The sequence below is a fragment of the Fundulus heteroclitus genome, chromosome 2 (genome assembly GCF_011125445.2).
Source record: "Fundulus heteroclitus isolate FHET01 chromosome 2, MU-UCD_Fhet_4.1, whole genome shotgun sequence".
NCBI lineage: Eukaryota > Metazoa > Chordata > Actinopteri > Cyprinodontiformes > Fundulidae > Fundulus > Fundulus heteroclitus.
This window is the reverse complement of record NC_046362.1, coordinates 16216135-16239057: the sequence shown is the minus strand read 5'-3', so window position 1 is coordinate 16239057 and position 22923 is coordinate 16216135. Positions and strand designations below refer to the sequence as shown.

General features: G+C 43.2%; 1 protein-coding gene and 1 long non-coding RNA gene across 3 annotated transcripts; one reads left to right on the top strand and one right to left on the bottom strand.

Moving 5' to 3' along the window:
* Nucleotides 1–1360: 1360 nt before the first annotated feature.
* Nucleotides 1361–19123, bottom strand: c2h15orf39 (chromosome 2 C15orf39 homolog). Of its 2 annotated transcripts, none has more exons than XM_036149333.1 (3): nucleotides 19024–19123; nucleotides 9691–12849; nucleotides 1361–2924 (listed from the first exon to the last, which is right to left on the bottom strand). In XM_036149333.1, exons 2-3 carry the CDS (start codon nucleotides 12815–12817, stop codon nucleotides 1822–1824), a joined length of 4230 nt encoding a protein of 1409 aa, XP_036005226.1. In that variant the 5' UTR covers nucleotides 12818–12849; nucleotides 19024–19123; the 3' UTR covers nucleotides 1361–1821. The 2 variants fall into 2 exon arrangements, with proteins under 2 accessions (XP_036005226.1, XP_012706761.2); XM_012851307.3 differs by lacking the exon at nucleotides 19024–19123 and adding an exon at nucleotides 18748–19014.
* A 2201-nt stretch (nucleotides 19124–21324) lies between these two features.
* Nucleotides 21325–22550, top strand: LOC118566628. Its single transcript, XR_004933168.1, has 3 exons — nucleotides 21325–21364; nucleotides 21584–21644; nucleotides 22344–22550. It is a non-coding gene; the product is annotated as an uncharacterized LOC118566628 (long non-coding RNA).
* Nucleotides 22551–22923: the final 373 nt, after the last annotated feature.

Genomic DNA, 22923 nt, shown 5'->3' with positions numbered 1-22923 from the left:
AAAAAAGATGGGGAAAATGTGCAGCCCTCGTAGCAACACTGACCCATGCATTGCTCGTTTAGGTGAATATAGATGGTAAAGTCATTTGAAGCCACACTCAGACGTTAGCCATAGATTGGCTTTATCATAAGCATTCAAAAGCAGTGCTATTCATGCTGGTGCTGGTGACATAACTATGCAAAAGGGCCTTTCAAATAGATAAAATCTCTTTGTTCAATCACTTATAAACCAGACTTTAGTGACATTTGCAATTGTGGTTCCACTGGAAAAATATTTTTACCAGGATATTTTTAAAGGGTAACTCATCCTTTTTTTCCCCCTTTGCTAATAAACTGTTAAAAATGTCTTATAGTGCTACATATCCCAGTGATTTTTTTTTTTGACAGTTCACTACATATTTGTTGAAATCCTGCTATTGCTTCTAAAACCATCAGTGTGGCGCCCTCCTAAGATTCAACAGGTGTCTTGCATCGAATTTTGAATCAGCATTGCTATTGGCTCAAAGGTTTTTGTGACATCACTTGGAGAAACTGACACGTCAGTAGCTCTGCCTGCTGTGCGGTGTAAAAGTCGTCTTGTCCCTTTATGGTGAGTTGGAGTTTGTGTAGTGATTTCTGTGGCCCTTTTCTGGTGAGGTCAGATAGTTTATTTAGCATTTATTCAGCTTTCACTAGTAGCCTAGACCACTAGCTCAGATTAGCACAGCAATAAGGTAATCTCTATGCCTCTGCACTGATGCAGTGGATCATACCAAAGTAGCTGAGACGGGGCAATTACAGACTGCATATACTGTAATATATATGAATCTAGCTTTCACTTTTAAATGACTAAAAATACATAATTTTGAAATTTGAATTTGAGATGCACCTGCACATGTATGCAGTGTTAACCCAAGTTTGATCAGACACTGAAAATGAATATCCAGGCTATATGCAACTGTAGGTACTTCCACAGGAGGGTGACAAACTCCTTGGTTTCAGCTCCCAAGTTCTGCATTTCTAGGTTCCCTTACGCACGTTTTCAGACTTGCCACATATTCAGAGTTGGCCATTGGTGGAATAATTGTGCCTTTGCCAAGATGGACGAGCTTCCCCATCACCCGACTCTCATGTTCTGAACAGAAGATGTAGCTTTTATTCAAGAGATTGAGCAACCTGTGAAAGTGAGTTTGAAAAGATGATGCAACAGGCTTTCCGTATAAAAACATTTATTTTAAGACTGTAAGAAAGTTCAAATCGTTCACTCTCAAAGAATCTCAAGAATAATACAAAATGCAAAAACGATCTGAGGTTCAGTCATGAGGTCAGAATATCAAGTTTAATATCCTTCCATTCAAAAGTCTCACTCTTATTTAAAAAAAAAAAAAAAAAAAAAAATGTCTTGAGCAGCTTCATATAAAGTACCTTAATGCCTGTTGAGCTTCATTTGCGCCCAACAACAAAAATGAATCTGAAAACATAAGACTGCAAATTAAGCACTGTAAACACACGCACGCACACACATACACGCACCTGGCACTTTTAAAAGAAATTCACTTACATTGTTTTTTTTTTTTTGTTTTTTTTTGTTGGGGGTGTTTTACATAAAAGAAACTTTATCAAAATATACATCATGGTGGAATAGACTGAGTAAACTCCTTAAAGCCACTGTGTGTCCAAGAAAAAAATGTCGATTGTAGCTCCCCAAAGAGAAAAGCATCTCAGGTCAAGATTGCATGATTTTAGAAACAAAGACATCCAGTCCAGCTTCATTTTTACAATCTGCTGCACTCTTTGACCACAACCCTTCAAAAAAAAAAAAAAAGGAAAACCTGAGGAATGTTTAGTCTTCTATTTTAAGCCAGCCCTTCTTGTAGTCTATCAGCAGTTCCAGGTAGTACTTCCACTCGGGCTCGCTGTCGTACCTCACCTCGAATATGGTCTTCAGGGGGTTGGAGTGAGCCTCGTGGACACGCAGCACCTCTCCTCGGTACCACACCTCTGATTTGTCGTCTTCCTCATACAGGTGCCGGATCCGCTTTCCCACCAAATCCGGGTAGCAGAACCTCATGGCCCTCTGAGCCGTCTGGACGGCTGAGCGCAGGACCCACCGCCTCCGGTGCTCGGCGCTGTGGCAGGCAGACAAGTAGGGACAGTATTTGATCTTGAGCAGAGACCTTTGTTTAGTTTTAGATGGGCTGCCATGGGGCCTTCCGGGATGACGGAAGCTTCCTTTTCCCTTCCACCTGCGCAGTGCTTTAGGCATCCTGTTGTGGTTGCCGTCGCTGCCTTCACCCTGCCCGGCTCCCGTCTGCGATGACGAAGGCTCGGCCTGCGTCTCGGACTGCGACACGGCCTCGTAGCAAGCCCTTTTTCTCTTCAGACCTGCGTTGAGCATCTTCCTCAGCTTGAGAATCATGCCGGAGCAGCTCTTGGATTGGACCGGACGTCCTGAAGGCGGATTGCCGGGCAGCAGACTCGAGGAGCTCTCAGACTCGGCGTCGCTATGAGACGGAGACAGCTCGCCCAACGTCAACGGACACGTCCAGGAATCCTCGTCCGATGTGCTTTTTGCAGCAGGGGCAGCAGAATCCTGCTCTGCCGCCACGGGATCAGGTTCTCTGTCCTCTGCCTGGCGGGCTCCACGTGTTTTAGTTAGGAATGATTCCAGGTTGCCTTCAACAGCAGCCTGCTCGGCATCACCCGCCCCTTCTTCATCAGACGAGCTTTTGTCCAGAAACGTTTGCCTCGGACCGCTCTCGACTCGGCCTTCGGTCGTGCACGTCCTAGGAGACATCGACGCCTCCTCTTCCTTCACGCATCCCTGACGGTGTGACTCTGATGGAGGGGCCGGCGAGGCAGGGGTGTCACAAGGAGCTGGGGTGCCGCTGTCGGACACTTCATGGCCCCCTTCTTGTTCTTGGTAATAGGAATCCATGTTTAGTCCTGCAACAGAAAGATCAGTGCATTTAGAAGCTGATTTAAACAGCAGACGGTGTCTACAGAAACACGCAGTGCAGATGTATCTCAGTTAATCACAATATCGTCAAAAGGTTTATTCGTCTCAGTAATGCAAATCAACAACTTGTTGATTTATTGGAAGGTATATACCAAACATTTATCTTCATCAATCTAGATGGTTATGGCTTACAGCTAACGAAAACCCACATTTCAGTTTCTCAGAAGATTTTAATGTCACATAAAACCAGGAAAAATATAATTTAATACAGAGGTTTTGTGTTACGGCTTGCACAATTATTAGGAAGACTGCTGACTCAACAGCTGTCGGACAAACCTACAAAGGAGGGTAAGCCACAAAAGATCATTGCTAAAGAAACTGGCTCATTGCAGAGCGCTGTATCCAGTTAGAAGTATGGAAGATTGAGTGGAAAGAAAAGGTGTCACCTTGATGCTATGCCTCACTGATGCCGATTAGTGCAAAAGGATTCCTGACCGGGCCTAAGTACATACAATCCACAGTTAATGGATATACTTTACAGAAGGCTGTCATTTGGGTTTTTATCTACAATATTTATAAAGTTATCCAAATTAGCATAAAATCACAGAGTGAGTCTTGAAGCAATGACTCCTTTTGTACGTCAGCTAAGCTCTTAAGGGGCATCGCGTTCACATTCATCAACCCTGCTCCTTGTGGATATTCCTCTAACCCACTTTTTCCTTCCGCTAAATTTTTCCGTAAATATGCACTGTGAATAACAGCCTCTCAAGCAACTTTTTGGCTTACTCTTCTTTTTGAGGGTGTCCATGACTGTGCTGGAAAATTACCCAGTCAGCAGTCTTCTCTCCCATTTGGAAGACAACATTGGCACATTTCTGTATTAAAAAATGCCTTTATTATTCTTATGTAGTATTCTAGTCTTCTGAAAGTTTTTTTTTTTTTTTTTTTGCTTTCATTAGCTGTAAGCCATTATCAACAGAAAAGGGCTTGAAATATAGCCGCCTGCTTGATCAATCTTCAGGGTCACTTTTTGAATTCAATTACTGTAGTAAATAAATATTTTGAAGATATTCTTCTTGAGATGCACCGGTGTATGGAGAAAAAAAGAAATAATCAGGTTGCTTACTACAAAAAGGGAGAATGTGAGTTAAAGCAGGTTATAGCATTTATTTAGTGCTCAGAAAAACCACCAAACAGCAATTTAGAAGGGGAACATTTAGAATAGATTCAAAGAAGAACCAAATGAAATAACTAAATGGCTTCGGTTTCCTGGTGAGATTTCCTTAAAGGCAAATTAGGCAGAGAGTTTAATATTCCAAGGGCACCTCGTCAGCACACAGAAACAAATAGGAAACCGATATCAGCTGATGAACAGGAACCGGACAAACGTAGCCCTCCACCATGGTAGGACCTCCACCATGAAACGTTCTATTAGCACAGACAGACGGGGGGGACACAGTCAGCTGCTACAGGGGATACCATCAGTCAGGGAGTAAAACAGCGGTGAGGGCAGGAGCAGGACAGGAGCAAAGATCCTTTACCATAATCAAGTGCAACCAAGCCATGTGAAATGGAAAAAAGTGTCAGTGATGGACAGACATTCAGGACAGATTTGGGGAAAATAGGTCTTGTAACATTTTGTTGCATTTAAAAACACGAAGAGTGCTACACATGTAGCTAAAACTGAACTAATGTAAAGGCTTTAGAATCTAAGCATGCAAATTTTACTTTAGGCCAGCCCAAACACCGCTACTCTATGATTTTATGTGACAGAAGAACACAAAGTAGTTCATGATTGTGAAGTGTAAGACATTCTTTCATGAGTAAAAATCTGAAATTGTGGCGTTCACCTGTATTTAATCCCCTGTACTCCAATTTCCTCAAAAACGACATCCAGTGCCTTCAGAAGTCACCTGATCAGTTCACGTGTGTGTACTTTAATCTCTAAATGAGCCCAGATGTCCTGTGACAGTTTGTCGGGGAATATTAGTGACAAGGAACGCAGCAAACATACCAAAACATGGCTGTCCATCTAAACCTACAGGTCGGGAAAGGAGAGAGCTGCGGTAACTGTGGAGGAGTGGCGCAGGTCCGCCCTCCTCTCAAGCGATGTAGGGAACACAGCACACGTGACAAAGACAGTGTTCTGGTCAGGTGAAATCAAGAATTGAACTTTTCCACCTTCATGCAAAATTAACAGCACATCGTCCTAAACACATCATCTCTACTGTGAAACACGGCGATGGCAGCTTCATGCTGCAGGGACGCATTACTAGCTGGTCAGAGTTGATGGTGAGATGCATTGAAGGTAAATAGAGAAGGAAACCTTCTCTAGAGGCTGCAAAACGGGGGAAATTGGAGCGGCGGTTGCCATTAATGCATGGCGATATGCAGCTAGGCAAAACCTAATACACCCAGAGGTGCAGTGGATGTGTTTGGATGACATAAAGTGTTTGTGTTAGTCCACGTCTAGTCCTAAACGCTATTAAGATTCTGTGGCAATATTTGGAAATTGATCTTTACAGAGACTCTCCGCCCAATCTGAGTGAGCTCAAAAAGAACGGGCAAAGATTTCAGTCGACATGCACAAAATTTATGAAATGTAGCCCAAAAAGAATTGCCGCTGGACACATGCACATTTTACAAATTTGCATTTGTAAAAAACAAAAAAAATAAATAAATAACATGAATCCTCTCCTTTCCACAATAAGATTATCCACTACTTTGTGTTGGTCTATCACATAAAAATCCATTAAAAAGCATTAAGGTTTGTGGCTGAAATGTGACAACGTGCAAAAAGATTAAGCGATTTGAAAAAAGCAACCACCGTACACTAGCTACGTCATGCACCAGCCTGCTTTGCCCTTTTTTATTTTTTTTTTTTTTTTAAGGTCGGCTTGGTAACAAATTCCAATATGATTTCATTTTTCCATAATCAGCCAAGCTCGCCACCCTCCCCCCTCTAGGCCTGCGCAACAAGTAAAATCATGCAACCTCTGGTGATTTGATGGTGAAAGTTAGCAGCAAGACTTCCTGCTATTTAATCATGAAAAAGCAAAGAGTGGTTAATTAAAAGGTCAAAATTAAAAAACAAAAATGTACATATATACCTGGACTCTCTTTTGGACATCGGGTGAGGGTGATTCTGTAAAAAAATAAATGAATTTTATATTGCATAATTGTTCTTAACTGTGCGTCATTCTTTACAAAAAAAAGGGCCACCACTGCAGAAAATTGGATTCAAATGATTAAAAATAAGGAACTGGGCGGAGAAAAAAAAAAAAAAAAAAAAAAAAGACAGTGGGAGGGTCCGGATGGTTACAGATAGTTGTCAAAACAGAGAACTGCAGTTTACAAGAGTCGCTAAAAGGGGATTTCCAAAAATCTGCTCAAAGCATTTGTAAAGAAAAAAGTTCTTGCAGAACATGCAAAAAGACTGTTGTCCAAGTCCTTTAAGACTCAGATGCTGTTTAGAGTGGATTCAAAACCTACTGGTGAGATTTCACTGGATCAAGTTATTACATTTTCTATTTATAATGTTTTTTTGTTATGTTTATTTTTAGCAAACTGAATTTGAATGCCAAAGCCTGCCTTAAAAGCTGGAACTGAACTGCAACACAGATGCTGGTTTTTGATGAAAAGCTGACTGGCTCACTTTTCTATTCCCTTCTCCAAGAAGCTCGGCTACCAAAACATCCCCCCTCCCCCCCTTTTAATTATAATGATCTATACACTGCTCCAAAGAATTAAGGGAACACTTTTTTTTAATGGGAGTATAATTCAGATAAACTTCTGGATCATTGATCTGGTCAGTTCAGTAGAACCGGGGGCTATTTATCAGTGTTGGCTATTGCTGTGTTAATTAAATTAATCACAGGTTCACTAAAGGGGCAACAATGAGACAAGAATGGTTTTGCAGGCGGATGCCGCAGACATTTTACCCCCCTCTTTTGGTTTTGACTGTTTTTTCAGTAATTTTGCATTTGACCAGGGTCACCACTGGTAGCATGAGGCGATACCTGGACCCTACAATGGTTGCACAGGCAGCCCAACTCCACCAGGACATCAGAACATGCCATTGCCAGACGATTTGCTGTATCTCCCAACACAGTCTCAAGAGGATAGAGGAGATTCCAGGAGACAGGCAGTAGGAGAGCTGGACTGGCTCATCTTTAACCCATCAGCGGGGCCGGTGTCTGCTCCTTTGTGCAAGAAGGAACAGGATGAGTTCCGCCAGAGCCCTACATAGTGATCTCCAGCGGGCCACTGGTGTAAATGTCTCTGACGAAACCATTAGATACAGACTTCATGAGGGAAACCCGCCCTCTAGTAGGGACCGTGGTCACTGCTGTGGAGCTCGACTGGCATTTGGTAAAGAACACCAGAATTGGCAGGGTCCAGCACTGGCTCCCTGTTCTTTTCACAGATGACAGCAGGTTCCCTCTCAGCTCTGGAGAAGCTGCATTGAACGTTACGATCCTTGCAGCATTGTCCAGCACGATCATTTCGTTGGTTAGTCAGTGTTGGTCTAAAGAGGCACATCCATGGAGGGACACAGACCTGTGCAGGATAAACGACGGCACCCTGACTGCCATTTGGTATCAGGATGAAGCCCTTAGACCCATAAGATGGACCCTCCACTGGTGCAGAGGGTCCCAGGTTCCTCTAGTGCATGACAATGCCCAGCCTCATGTGGCAAGAGCATGCAGGCCCAGGAGTTCAGTGATGCTCTGGCCAGGATCTGGGAAGAGATACCCCCGGGACAGCATCCATCATCTCATAAAAGGAGCATGCCCCAAGGTAGTCAGGCATACATACAAGAACATAGGAGCCATACAAGCTACTGAGGACTATTTTGAGCTGCTCCAGTGACGTATCAGCAAATTGGAATAGCTTGTCACATCAGTTTTTCAGTTTCACTTCCTCCCTGACTTGGGGAGCTCTTAAGCTCTCTGTGGGTTGATCAATTTCATTTTCAACAGATAACGCTTCAGAACATTACACATCCCACATCAATATTATATACTATATTATATATAAGTGTTTTTCAGCTGAGATCTGATATGTTTTTGAAGTGTTCCCTTAGTTTTTTGAGCTGCATCTTTCTCTTCAGGTGCCGTCATAAGCTCTTCACCGACTGCATTTGGTACAAGAGAACTTCTGAAAACCAGTGTTTTGTTAATGACTGATTTAACGCTATATTAAGAGTCCAAAGATTGTTATTGTTTTCTGCCCTTCTATTCAACAGTTTCCCTGTTATTTTATTTAAACAAAAATAGATTTTGAAGGACTTTTATATTGACCAAAGTTATGTTTTTTTTATAGAATTGCTAGAGAGGTCATGATAACCTCTGTACCCATGCAATACACTTGTTGCTGTAAACAAATCTAATGCTTCATGTAAAATCCGAATACTTCATTAATCCCAAAGAGGAATTGTTCTGTTGCAGTCAGCCTGCAAAAAATAAATAGCAAAAAGCAGAATTTTAACTGAACTGAACCCTGGAGAGTACAAATTTCAAATAAGAGAAAAATCAAATGAAAAAAAAAAAAAAACAGTGCCCCAAATATATTCACAAAACACTATGTAAAACAAAACGTTCAATTAGTGGTCCTTTATAGTCACAGTGCTCTGCAAAAGTGTTCATCCCCCGTTAACAAGTGCTTCCCATTTTTTAGCTGAGTCCCCAGTATGACAGCACAAAACTACAAAGTGGACTTTTTAGGGCTTTATATCTGCTAATCAGCAATCTTTCCCACTCGGCAGATTCCCCCCAAGCTGTGAATCTCTGCAACTCCTCCAGAGTTACCCTGGGCCTCTTGGCTGCTTCTCCTGTTGATATCTTGTTGCCTGGCCTTTCAGTTTAGCAGGATGGTAACGTCCCGATGGGTTTGTAGTTGCCACATCCTCTGTTCATTTTCAGATGATGGTTTGACGGGAAAAAAAGCCCTGTGAGTTGTTCAACATTTGGGATTTTATTTTATCCTCCTTATCACTGACCTGTCCACTGTCCTTCTTAGCCTTCACCATTGTCGTTTGTTCTTTAATGTTCTCTAACAAACTCTGAGGCCTTCATAGAACAGCTGGATTCATTCTGGGATTAAATCACATACAGGAGGTGAGATAAAAATCACAAATGCGTTCAAATACTTTTCAGGATTTGTGAAGGCAATTGGGGGTAGAGGAATGAAAGGGGTGAAACACAGGTCTTGCTTTTCAGATTTCTCTTCGTCTGTTATCATTTTAATGGTACATTACAGCTATACACTACTTTATGTTTGTCCATAAAATCCCAGTGAATAAAAAAAAAAAGGTTTCTGATTGTAACATGAGAACTTGTAAAAAAGCACAAGGGGTACAAATACTTTTCCAAGGCACTGATTTCTGTTTAGGTTTGTATTTTGTTGCATTTAACAAAACTACTCTCAGAAAAGGTCCAAGTTCGGTCATAGCCGCAAAATCAAATTTAAAACATTCTTTAAGACATTCAGACAAATCCACTGTCTAATTCCTGATCATTTTAATACTCCTGATAAGTAATTAGGAAACATTTGCTTACCAAAGCAGCTTATATAAGCTTTAGTGAGGAAGAACTGGAGAAATAATTGTCCCCAAACTCCGAAAAAGAGGTAAGTAAATATTCAATCACTCCGAGTCAGCAACAGTAATCTAACGGCTATGTTAATAACAAAAACAATAGTGCAACGTGCTGCACAAGCATGTAGACGGGTCTGCAGGGAGCATGTACTCACCCAGATGTTTGCAGACGCACGTGTAGTACAGCAGGTTGACCAGCTCGGTGTAAATGTCCGGCAGATGTTTGAGGGACATCAGCCTCCTGAGCTTGGACGTGCAGGCTCGCTTATGAAGCTGGATGAGGATCTTCTCTTCGGAGAGCGTGGTGGGCCGCAGCTCCACCTTGTGCTCCTGCAGCACTTTGTCGACGAGGCCGCCGTGGACCGTGGGGAAGAGCAGCTCCTTCACCACCAGCATGGGGAGAAACACGGCGCCTGTCCGCATCACGTGGGGGAAGGGACAGTGCTTCTGAGCCGTGTACTCCCTCAGCCTCTTGAGGACCTCCCGGAGGGCCGCTCTGATCTCCTGGTTGATCCACGCCTCTCTCGCTTTTGCCCCCAACAAGCAGGGCACCTTCTGGAGCTTGCCCGACTGAGACGAAGGTTCGGCTATTTCCAGCTGGGACAGCCAGCTTTTGAGGTCTTGCTCTGAAGAGGAAGACACAGACTTGGAGATCAAGCTGCAGAGAGACTGGTGCAGCTCTAAGAAGTGCTTGCGCGCCGGGGTTTGGGGCTTTTGTTTCGCCGTGAGCACGGTCATGGGCGGTGGGCGCGGATTCTGCTTTGCAGGTAGAGCAATCTTGCAGTGCTTGGCATCGGGAATGATTATATTGTAGGTGGAAAGTTTAAGACAATGAGGAGGAATGCTTTTAAAGCTGACTTTCCCTGGAGGTGGCGAAGCGCTGGCTTTTGGTTGCAATGCATCCTCCTGTTTTTTTAATTTCTCGTCCTCATGAATTGGGTCTGTTTGTAGAGTCGACTCAGCAGGTTTCAACTCATCGGAAGGGGTATTTTCACTTGCAAATAAAGACTGGTTTTCCAGTTCATTGGAATCGCATTTCTCTTTCAATTCCACAGGCACACTGACAGGTGACTGAGTCTCCTCAGGCTCCTTCTTCGTTTCCACTTTCTTGTGACTGTCTTGGCTCTCTGTAGAGTCATTTACGTCGGGCGAATCTACTTTCTCCGCTTTAATCTTCTTAGCGTCGACAGATGACTCGTCAGCTGGGGTTTCAGAGGAGCTTTTAGACTGCAGGCGGAGGACGGACTCCTGATCAATTTGATCTAATCTGCTCTCTTTGGCGTTTGCCTTGAGTTTGTCGTCGTGCTTCTCAGAAGTCTGGGTGGTTTTCTGACGTTGCCTTCCTGAAAACAGAACTCCCGATTGCTGCAGGTGCAGCTGGTAAGGTGCCAAGCTGAACACGTTGTCAATGACCGGCATAGGAGGAGAGTCCGTTTTCTTACTTGCCTCGGCTTTCTCCATCTCCACCTTTTGTCGTTTGTTGTCGGTGCATTCCACCTCATACACGTCCTCGTCTTTTATTCTGAGGGGGTGAGATGAGTGAGAAACGCTCCTCTTTAGGCACTTTTTATAGTTGCCGGTCCCTGCGTCGGACAACGGCCCATTGTGCTTGCTTCCTGTCGTAACAGTGGGGGAGTAGATAATTTTTCGGAAACTGTTGGGCACAGCTGTGTGGGTTCTGTCTGAGCTGTGGCAGGGTGCTGGGGAAATGGGATGGCTTTTTGGCTCTTTCGCTTGGGCTTCAGCGGGGCAATGGTTTCGGATTCTTTCCATGTTAGCAGCAGGTTGCGGATGGACCGATGGGTCTATGTGCAGGCTAGTAAATGGTTGGAAAAACCTGCCCATTTGTATGCTGGATGGCGAGACAGCAGCTGGGCTTAAATGCCTGGCAGGACTGCCTCTGTTCACCCGTAGGAATGACGACGAACCGTGTAGCTGGTCCATACGGATGGCGGTGTTGGGTTTCTTTTTGCCCATCAGGTGGTCTGTCTCTTGGCTGGACGAGGGAGCATTAATGCGACTCGGGTGAAATGCAGATATTGAATTTGGCCTTTTTAAAGGGGCTCCGATTTGGGTTGCAGCCAAGTGAAATCTTGGAACTGTGTAACATGGATAGTCATAACCCTGTATAAAGGAACGATTTGGCAACATTTCAGTGCAAGACAGAGGAATTTCAGCGTGATGAGGCTGAGGCACTACATAATGCTCTCGGGGGCTTGAGAGTGAGTGTTTATGAAGGAGAGGGCCATCTTCTCCCTGCTTAGTACCACTCTCTTTCCTCTGCGTCCTGCTTTCCACCTCTCCGTTTGGCCGAGAGTAGTAAAAGCCTGGGTGCTGTGCTAGCTGGCCATATTTGGTCATGGGAGAGCATTCCTGATAAACCTCTGAGGTCATATGCTCGTATGTGGGACGGGGGGCGTACAGGCCGGGGTAGCCTGCGGGGAAGGTCTGCAGCGGCTGACTGCTGGGCTCTCTTAAAGAACCAAACAGCGCACGAGGCGGGGTGCAGGGGTAGCTGCTGTAGCTTGGCTCCATGACGGAGGGCAGGGTCCTGACCCTGCTCGGACTGTACGCCTCCACAGCCACCCTCTTCAGCTGCTCCGCGCCGCACTCGAACTGCAAGTCCTTCTGCTGCAGCAGTGCCTCTTTTCTCTGAACGGGGAGCTTTTCGAGGTAGTGGCCATTGGTTTGCATCCACTCGTGTTCATAAACAGCGTTGGGTATCCTAGGAGAGATGTGCTCCATGCTGTATTGATGTCCTAACACACAGCCCAGTTCATTGCAGCAGGGACTGAGTCCATAAACGGGCTTGGGAATCGCCAGGTAAACAGAGCTTTGAGATGGGGAGGGGGGATTCTCACCACCTGGTTTCGGTTTTCTAATGGCCACAGGAGAAGCGGCTGTTCTGCTGTTCAGCTCAGGACTTTTCGTGTACACTGTAAAACCCCTCTTAACCGGGGTGTGATGTCCTCTCTCTGCAGAAATGCTGTCCTTCCTGTATGCAACGTGGTTTTGTACCATTCCAGAGAGGTGACTCACAGGACTTCTGTCATCCAGCGGAGACGTTTTCGAGTGGGTCCAAGGAGGGCTGAATCCTTCCCTGTCTTTTACTCCGGGTTCATAAGTAAAATAGGCTCCATTGTACTGCAGCGTCTGCTTACCCAGGAAACCAGACATGACTAGTGGCTTTGAGAGTCCGCTGGATGCTACTGTTCCATCAAATAAGGGCATATTGCTTCGAAACAGCGGGTCTGCGAGGGTCGGCATCAAGTCGCGGCTCATCCTCTGGCGATGTTTTTACGATGGCTCCAGACCTGAGAAAATACATTTCAAAGCATTATTTCATTTTAGTAATTACATGTAAACAAATTAAAACGTCATTGCAGAGAAGCATGCATTTCAGGTTTTTATTTCTGTTTATTTTGATGATCGTGGCTTACAGTTATTGAACAAGTGAACAACAAATCCCACCCTTTTCCAAAAAAAAAAAAAAAAATTTCAGAAGGAGGATCAGTATCAGACTTAATCCCAGGAGCTCAAAGAAACGATACAGGAAATCATTTCTGCCGCCATCAAGCTCCATCACTCATCCACCATTACTGCTATGATGATAATCAGATTTACTCTTGGGGATTTATAAAATCTATCAATCTATAATCACAAGTTGAGTTGTAACATATATAAATCTTACAAGACCACTAAAAAGAGAGTTTTTAATACAAAAATGCTGTGCTATCGTCATGATATGGCTTGCACAATCATCGAAAAGACTGCTGACCTGACAGCTGTCAACTTCTACTGCTGCAGCAACAAGCTGTTTGCAAGCATATTAGCAGAAAGTTGAGTGGAGGAAGAAAATTCCTCGAAAAAGGTGAACATGGAATAAGTGATAAGAAAAGCTTTGACAGGTTTGTGGCGCAAAGCTCAGTCAAGATTTTGAGGCATAATTTAGAAGGTGTGGACAGCGGCTGGAGTCAGAGTTTCAAGAGCCACCTTACACAGATGTATTCAGAATATGGGTCACAGTTGTGACATTATTTGTCCTGAACCATAAGTGAACCTGAGATAACATCAAAAGTAACTTACCTGCACCAGGGGGGGAAAAAAAGAAGAATTGAGTTATTGCTCAGCAGTCAAAGTTCCTTTTTTTTCAAATCAAATTTCAGATGGAAATCTATTTCCCAGAGTCTGGAAGGAAGTGTGAAGAGGCACAGAATCAGGTTTCTAGAGATGCGAGTGTGAAGTTTCCCGTCATTGAAGATCTGAGGAGTCATGTGGTATGCTGGTGTCGGTCCACTTTGTTTTGTGAAGTCCAAAGTCAGAGAGGAACCATCTACCAGGAAATCACTTCATGCCTCCCTTTGTGGACAAGCTTTGTATAGAGATGCAGATAACATTTTTCAGCTGGACTTGGCACCTCGCCACGTGGCCAAAGCTACCAACCCTTTGTTTGATCAGCATGGTCTCAGCGCAGAAGAGCAGAACGCCAGTGTTAGAACCACCTGGGCCTCCCTAACACCTCAGAGGAGAAACAGGTCTGATCTCCTCCACGCCTCGGTGCACTGAGGAAATAATTCATGCAAGACGCAAATCCAGTCGAGTGCATACGCTACAGTACGTGGACATCTCAGTACATCGACTTCCTTTTTTTTTTTTTTTTTTTTTAAAATCGATCTTATGTTTACTGAGAAACTACATTTTTTGTTTTAGTTTAGCTGTAAGTGATACAAAAATGTGTGTAATAAATCTACCGGTAATTATTATAAAAGCCTCCCTTTGTGAACCGAATCACTGAAAGAAATTAATCACCCGACCTCATTCGAATACACTGATGAGCAAAAGCCGTCTTGTTGAATCATCTCACACTTTGGCAGCACGGACACGCGGCAGAAATACGACCAATGTGAGCACGTAACAGAGGCATCGTTAGATGAGAACTGCCTGAGGTTATTGTGCAACCTTGACGAATCTCGTGGTTTATCACACAGGTCACCCTCACTCTTATCAGCTGATTCACAGAAACGGTGGAAACACAGTGCAACAAGTGGCACTGAAGTTACAATCTGAGGAATGCTTGAGGATGATTTATTTACTGCTTCTGCAAGAACTCCAGTGACCGAGCAATGCCGAGAATGAGAGTGTTTTCCTAACCAGTCTGTTGGTTTGGTTGGATGACATAATTCCGCCGTGTGACTGATGCCAGTACTATTCACCTCAAGCGTGAGAACTACAAGACGACAGAAGGCTAGAAATAACTTTTAAAACATACTTATCAGCTTGTTTTGGTTTGTCTCAGACGGCAGAATCACGAGTTTGTGTCAGGTGGGAAAGTTCAGCCAAAGCAGAACACGTTACCGGATCTGGCACACATCCCTCGTCTTATATTTACATCCTGGGACGGCAGAAGAAAAAAAAAAAAAAAAAAAAAAAAAACAGCAAAGTGGACTTTGTGTTTCTATTCTGCATTTGTTACCACATTTCAGCAAGAGTTGCAATACTTCCTTTTTTTCCCTGCACTTCTTTAAAAGTTAGGGTGGAAATGATTCATATCTTTTTGCTAAATGTGTTTAAAAAAAAAAAAAAAAAAGTGCGTTGTAGTCATCTTCCTTGGTCTGGACAATAGTTTAAAGTGCACAACATTTAGTTAACCATCTTGCACATCATGAGTATTAGAGGATTATCAGCAGGAGATCATCAGCGGTTAATTTAATGAAATGGATAACTGCTGATGTCAACATTTTATTACTATCTTGTTGGGCTGACTTATAAACGGTCCTACTTAAGTGTCATGGTGTTTTATATTCCATAATGCAAATCATTTACAGCCCATATGAATCATTACCCAAAAAATATATATATCTATGGTGGCCCTAAGGGGGAAAACATCGCTCAACAATGTCTCACAAAACAAATAAAAGCCCAACTTAAAGCTAAACGAAACAGTTTTTTTTTGTTACTTAAAAAAGAAAAGAAAAACAACATCACAGTCATTTGGCATCGTTGCTGGGTTTTGCACCCCCACGTCTGCAGCACACTTCTGTGTAGAAAGTAAAAAATACAGAAGTAGCTCTTCTCCTCTTGTTTCCTCTTCAGCTCTGCTTAAGGAGCTGTGAGCCACTGAAGTGCTGCAAGTACCATGGGGGGGGGAAGGGGGTGGAGGGGGTGGAGGGGGGACATTCTGATCTCTCAAATCGCTTTAAAGAAAATAAGAGTTCAGGTCAAATTAGGGCTTGAACAGCGCATTTCTGCCACATGCTTCTGGTTAACATTAAATGAGGGGGTTATTGGCTGTTAGACAAATCTTCAGGCTATTTCCAGGTCACTCATCTACTGCTTCTCATAAAACTAACACTTTGTCTTTGTCTACGGTGCTTGATCAGGACATGTGGGGATAATCGACATAGATATGCAACTGATTGCTCCAAATCTATACTTCTGTTTGATTAGATACCAACTGATAGCTTGGGTCAGAAGTCTACATACATTCATTTTGCCACTCAGCAGCTTGTGTTTTTTTTTTATTATTATTCTAATTCAAAAATTTTTCAAATTACAGGTTACTTTTATGAGGTGCTTGGTCTATCACAGTAAAAAAGGTATAATTTGACTATTCTTTTATCCAAATGTTTAGAATTATAAATGGCAATAGTTTAATTAATTCAAGCTTTCAAATATATTGATTCACTTCTTAAATTTAAACCAACTACCAGTTTAAACCAACTGGAATCAGTCTTTGAAGTTGCTGTGAAGGTATTTTAGTCCACTCTTCCTTGGAGAATAGTTTCAACATTGGAGAGTTTTCTAGTATGAACGGCCAGTTAAAGGACAGGCATTAGTTTGAGGTCCTATCCATCAGATTCCTGTCTGGACTTTGAAAAGGCCACTTCAAAACCTTTACTTATTTGTTCTGTTTGAGGCATTCAGAGGTGGACTTGCTTGTGTTTTTCAAGTAATTGTCCTACTGCATAACTCAAGAGGGCTTGAGCTTAAGGTCACAAACTGATGGCCTGACATTCTCCTTCAGACTTTTCTCAGTAAGAGCAGAACTGGATGTTCGTCCAGGCCCTGAAGCAGCAAAGTAGCCCTAACACCATGCTGGGCTATGGGTTTGTTGCCCATTTTCCAATATGCGTTTGCTTTACGTCCAATGAAATGGGACGCACCTTTTCCATGATGTTCCACTTATGTCTTGTCAGTCTGTTTTTTTCCTCCAAAAGTGTTGTGGATAATCAAGATGACTGTTTAGCCTTTGTGATCGTTTTGGTCAGTGTTTTTTTTTCTTCTCCTTATAATGGATACAATTTAGCACACCCTCTTTCTTGTTATTGATTTGTGGCCACTGATCTCAGCCTAGGCACGTAAAGCCTGAGGTGCTTTAGATGTTAGATATAACCTTTTCAGACTGATTGTTGTTAATGACTTTGTTTTCTGTCTTTTAATTTCTTTAGATCATGACATGATGTGTTGCTTTTTAGTTGCCTTCAAGTTAGCAGACAGATTTATTTAAGGGATTTCTTTTATTCTATAGGTCTGGCAGTAATCAGCCCTCAGTGGTCCTAGAGAAATTAAATTCAGCTTTTCAGAAAAGGGGTTAAACTCAGTTAATCCATGTTTTAAAAAGCAGGGTCAAGTTTTTTTTTTTCTCTCTTTCTGGAAGGAGAGGCCAGGGCAGACCCACATTATGCTGGAGGGACTATTTACCAAGGTGGCAATGCCTTGGGATTCCCCAGAATTAGCTGGTGATTTTCACCAGGGGAGATAGATGGCTGGGCTTCCCTCCGGGAGCTGTTGTCCCCACTCTCTGATTGCAGGTAAAAAGAAGACAATGGATAGATATATTAAGTGTGTGTTGTATGCGTTTAATTTTTCTTTAATTGAGTTTTTTTACTTTCAAGTGTAAGAAAAAAAAAAAGAAAAACAGGGGAGAAAAAAAATCTATAAGGATGTGGGCGGGAGGCAAACATTTGTCCCCACACCAGTAGTAAATAGATGTGCTGCAAGCTTCTTCTTTTTTTTTTTTTTTGGTTAGAGACACTCAAGCAACTTAAAATATCTTCTTTTTTATGCATTGAAGCAGCTCTGTCAGATCCCGTGATCAGATATGCACCCAGAGTCGAAAAACCTGTAGCCTATAAAACTGAAATGAAGACAGGTTTAGATCAAACATGGCCTCATCCAGACACTGGCCTGCAACGCTAACCAGATGTTATCAGTTCATCCTGTTGACACCTTTCGGTGAGAGAGAGAGTGAAAAAAAAAAATAGACCTACACACACACGCACGTACACACACGCACACAGGGCGATGGCTTATCTGCAGACAGGAGAAATGTGGTTTCTCTGTATGGAGGAGGAAGCAGAAGCAAGCAGAGCGGTTTTCGACGGACGGAAGGCGCGCTCTGTAAAGGGTGCGCGTGCCCGCGTGGGGGAGTAGCGTCTGTGTGTGTGTGTGTGCGCGCGCGCGCGTGCGGCCCACCCGCTCACCCCCACGCTCCCATGATCTGTAGGGCAAGGGTGATGGAGTGTGACTTCCGAAAGAAAACCGTCCAAAACTGACAGGCCGCAAACCACGCGAGAGCTTGAGAATGCGCAGAATTTCTTTTTTTCACATCACTGCAGTCAAGTATCCACGCCGCCACACGCAGAGGTTTTGCGATAGGAGAAATAATTATTTCCGCCATCCAATAAAAAAAAAAAGTGACTCAGTCTGAAACGGAACTGCAGGTCGGGCGGGCGGAGGGTGGGCTGGGGGAGAGAGAGAGAGAGAGAGAGAGAGAAAAAGTTGCCTCTCCTGGTATCCGGATGATTTGCATGTTTTGAGGAATGAGTAAACACAGGCTCGTTGTCCCTGCCTGCACGAACTGCGCCGGTTTAAGTTGATATAAGAAGGACGCAAATAATATGGAAATAATTGACGAGTTTTAGCTTTTGATCATAGTTCGACTTATTCCCGTGCGTGGCAGCGCACAGAGCGCCCCGTCCGTCGGTAAAACAAAAATTTAAAAAGAAAGAAGAAACACCCCGCTGTGACCCAAAAAACAAAAAACCCCACTCAGAATTATCCAAACACGAAGCGTTTGAAAACGCTCAGGACGCGTATCACTGCTTTGATTGTTTCAAGAGATCGGACTTTGTTTTGCAATCCTCCTCAGACGCCTGTTATTACTCAGACTGGATAGTTTTATAGATATATATAAAAAAAAATACTCTTACCTCTCCACTTTCGTAAATAATCTCCACATATACTCCATGAAAGTCGATTTATAACGATAGTTTAAGAAATTTGGAAAAAATCTCCACTCAGCTTCTGGCGTGGTTCAGCTCCGCTGCGTTAAAACCGGCGGCATGCCTAGAGGTTTGCGCAGCTGGCCCCAAATCCACGAGGCTTTTAGTGAAGTTAAAGTGGAGAAAAGACAAAAGGGTGGAGGATGGTCTTTGATCAATAGGCGGAGTTAAAACCCGAGTCAAACCACGGCGTGTTTTCCTCACATGGGATGTGTTTTTTCCCGCTGGTGACTCCGTCGCTTTTATTGGCTGCCGGTCCTTAACGCCCGGCGGCCAGCTGGCACCTAAACTGGCGGAGACTTGGGAATGTGCGTTCGCTGACAGATCGCGCTCCTCTATTGGCGTCACGCCTCCCCCTGTTTTCCCCAAATCCGACTTTCCTTTTCCTTCGAGGGGAGGGGGGTGTCACCGGACGGAAGTGTCTTCCTCTTTTTATTTCTTTATTTTACCCCCACTGTCATTAATATAAACGCCTAATGTATACATCCGCGACTTTTTTTTTGTTTTGTTTTGGAGAAGAAGGCTACGGAAACCCATGACCTTAAAGTTCTCCCAATGCATGTTCTAATCAAATAAAGTATAGACTGCTGCCGCTCTCTGTAGATAAGAGAGATAAGTGAAAGCACGCTGCGAGCTGCAGGATGGGATGCAATTCCTCACAGATTGTTGAAACCTCCAAGCAAAGCAGACAGAGCAAAAAGTTAATAAGTAATTGAGGAGATAAGGGACCAACCGTAGCGTTTTTCTCCATTTTCTTTCATAACTCGCAGTTTAGCTACTTGAGGCGCAAGCGTCGGTTTTGGATATTGGAATTTCATTCAGGGAGAATTAGAAATAGACAGTTAATAGAGCCTACTGTATGCCTGTGGTTAATTTAAAATGACCACGTCACTGTGTGCAACCGCAAACTGCAGTGTACATGTATTTCGTTTGGATTTTTTTTTTTGTGTGTGTGAGATAAACCCAAACATATAAGCTTTGTCCAACCATCTTTTGGTGCAGTTATAAGTCTTTTTGGTGTCTATACCAGCTTTGCCAGTGTAAATAATGAAATGTATTCTCCTTTTTCATTGCAAAACAGCCCAAGCTTAGTCAGATTCTGCGAAGAGCCTTTGTGAACAGCGATTGTAGAGTCTTGCCACAGATTCTCCGTTAGATGGAGGACTGAGCTATTCATGTAAAACATGAATATGCTGTGATCTAAACCATTTAATTTTAGTATGTTTACGCTTGTTTTCCTGCTCAATGGTGAACAAAGCCTTGTGCATTTATTAGCCTCTAGCCGCTCCGGTATTTAGCTAAATGCATCCTTCCATTGACTATGATCAGTGGCCATCCCTCTGATGAAAAGGAATATCGCCACAGCATGATGCTGCCACCACCATGCGGTCCACTGTGAGGAGGTTTTTTTTGTAGGGTTATGTACAGTGTTTACCTCTCCACTACACTTACTACTGTGCGTGAACGCCAACGTCCACAGACTCACCCATCGGATCTGTTTATCTCTGCAGCTCCTCAAGAGTTGCTACGGGCCCCTGGTCATTTCTTTGAAAGCTGTTTCTATGTTTTATCACCGATTAGTGATTTTCCCATCCTCTGCCACTTTATCTCTGAGCTGCCTGGCATGTCCTTGGTCTTCTTGACGCTGTTTGTTCACCGATGTTCTCCGACTAATGTCTGAGGCCCTCTAGAACCGCTATTTTCATACAATGGAGTTCTGTTTAGTAACTCCTGTTAATAATTTCCGGGGTCAATGGGCCTCCCTTGCTCTTCCAGGGGCCAGACAACGGCGCTCTGTACAATCGCATGCCACATCGCTTTAAAACCATGCACAATATATATTTTTTTCTTCACAATTATGCACTCCCTTGTGTTGGCCTATCGAATCAAATCCCAATGCAAGTGCGTTGAAGTCGTGGCCGTGAAACTTGAGAAAACGCGCAACTGTTTGAGGAGTATGAATGCTGCAAAAAAGGCACTCTGCTACAAATAAAGGTAGAGAGTTCCTGTGCCGATATCTGATAAGGTGGCTTACTTAACCCGTTGTTTGAGGTAGCACACGGATGTTTGTTACAGTGACTAAAAGTGCGGTGTTTCAGTCTGGGCAAATTAGCCGCTTCTACGACATGAAGAAATCGATGACATGTATTAGCTATATATCTTAAAAGAACAGTAATGCCTTTCAGTAACACTGGTCTCAATCCCAGATGTAAGAAAAATTAATAACTAAAAATGCTGTGATGACACTCCATACCCCAAACCTGAAAGCCATGACATGATCTTATCTGATCATCTGATGTTTATGTATATTTCACAGCAGGGGCGGGGGGAAAAAAAAGACAGAATGAAAGTCCAAACTCTTTTGAAAGAAAGCTGTGTTTGTCCGTTTGTTGAGCTCATCTAAACGTAGTTAATGGTTGACTTTAGCTGAGCAAAGTTAAAATCAGGTCTATCATTGCTGCAAACAATGTTTTACCCGCTTTCATCAGTCATCGGTGGGAATCTAAAGAAGCAGCACTACCTCCTCATTCTGGTGGCAGCGCTTGTAAAAACAGCTAAAACTAGTTTTTTTTTGTTGTTGTTTTTTTTTTTTTTGTCTTGCTCGGCTCTTTATAAAACGACTGGCGATACGTTTTAAGTGGGGCTTAAATTATTCCACCGCGCGCCTGATTTAACCTGCAAATGAGTCAATTTGTTGTTGCCCTTGCATCATGTCTTTCCCTGTTTCACCTGTGAGCCGCAGTCTAATTTATGTGTCCCACAGGGGCTGTCACCGTTTACTCTCGACAAGCCGGTGGCTTCCATCAGTCCCAGCGGCTCCGCAGGTAAGAGATGCTCGCCGGTGACGGGGGTTTCATTTCCCCTGCAGAGCGTTCTCCCCGTCTCCCTTATTTCCAGTTACCATAGCATTAGAGCCTAAGGCTCACCAACACAAGGTGTCTAGGGGCAGATCTTCAAACATGCAGCTTGAAAAAAAGGACGCATACAGAATTTAGGCATATGGTGCAACTTGATTATTAGGAGACCGGAGAATAATTTATATTTATTATTTTTTCGTTTTTGACCTAAATGCCTCTTATACAAGCAATACTTGAGTTGTTTGTAAGGTAAACAGAATATACAATGAAAAGTGTTTCTGCCCCAGATCTCTGTCAGGTGTGTTTTTTTATGCTTTAAAAAAAATTATAATAATGCTCTGATGGAGAAAGGCAAACCACATTCAGACACTTCAGATTGTTACTATTTATTCTTACAGTATATATATATATGTACATATATATGTGTGTGTGTGTGCCATAAACCGTAGATATGGATTAACATGATTTGTTTCTGTGCCTATTTTGTCATACTGAATTATATAATAGTGCCGATTAACCGCAGCAATTTTTTTTAACTTTCTCCTGACTGTTTACCTTTTTAAATCTTTCCCAAATCTATAAAGTGAGTTGTGTTGACACAGAGGCAGCAGAGCAGGTGATCTCCCAGGATGCGGTTTCTGATGAAACCCTCCTTTACATTCCCAGAGGCCACAGACTGCATGATGAGTCGGGAGACTGAGTTGTTGCATCAGACTCGCAGGCTGCACGTGATCCTCAATGCGCGTGCATGTTGACACTTAACCCTCCTACACAGTCACCCTGTTGTACTGATAATGTAGATTTTATCACAGTTTCTCAGCAGAAAAGGGCTTTAAACGATAAAAGATTCCAGTTTCCTGTTACATGTGAATGATTTGAAGCAAATTGACTCCATGCATCAGTGGTGAAAATGTGACTTTGCAATGACAACAAACAACAGTTTTGAGGTTCATTTTTAACTGGATAACTGCACTTGTGATGCCACTAAGAAGAGGTTGAGGGTAGGGATGTCGGGGCGGCCGGTCTGCAGGATTTAGACAATGGCGAATCCCATCCATTTGTTGGCCACACATGATATGGTTTATTAATACAAATTTAAGGGGATAACACTTTTCAGTGAGTTAAAAGATTTGTTATTCAGTCTTATTTTGTATCCTCTTTTACATTGCCTATCTTTTACTCTCTCACCCCACTGCACATCTCCACATTCTCTAAAATCACTAGTGTAGCTTCAAGAGAACAACAT

Excerpts from the sequence above, each read along its gene's own strand:
- c2h15orf39 (XM_036149333.1), bottom strand. The coding sequence starts at position 12,817 with ATGAGCCGCGACTTGATGCCGACCCTCGCAGACCCGCTGTTTCGAAGC. Across the intron at positions 2,925-9,690 it reads GTGCGTCTGCAAACATCTGG|GACTAAACATGGATTCCTAT; the intron begins GTGAGTACATGC and ends TTTCTGTTGCAG.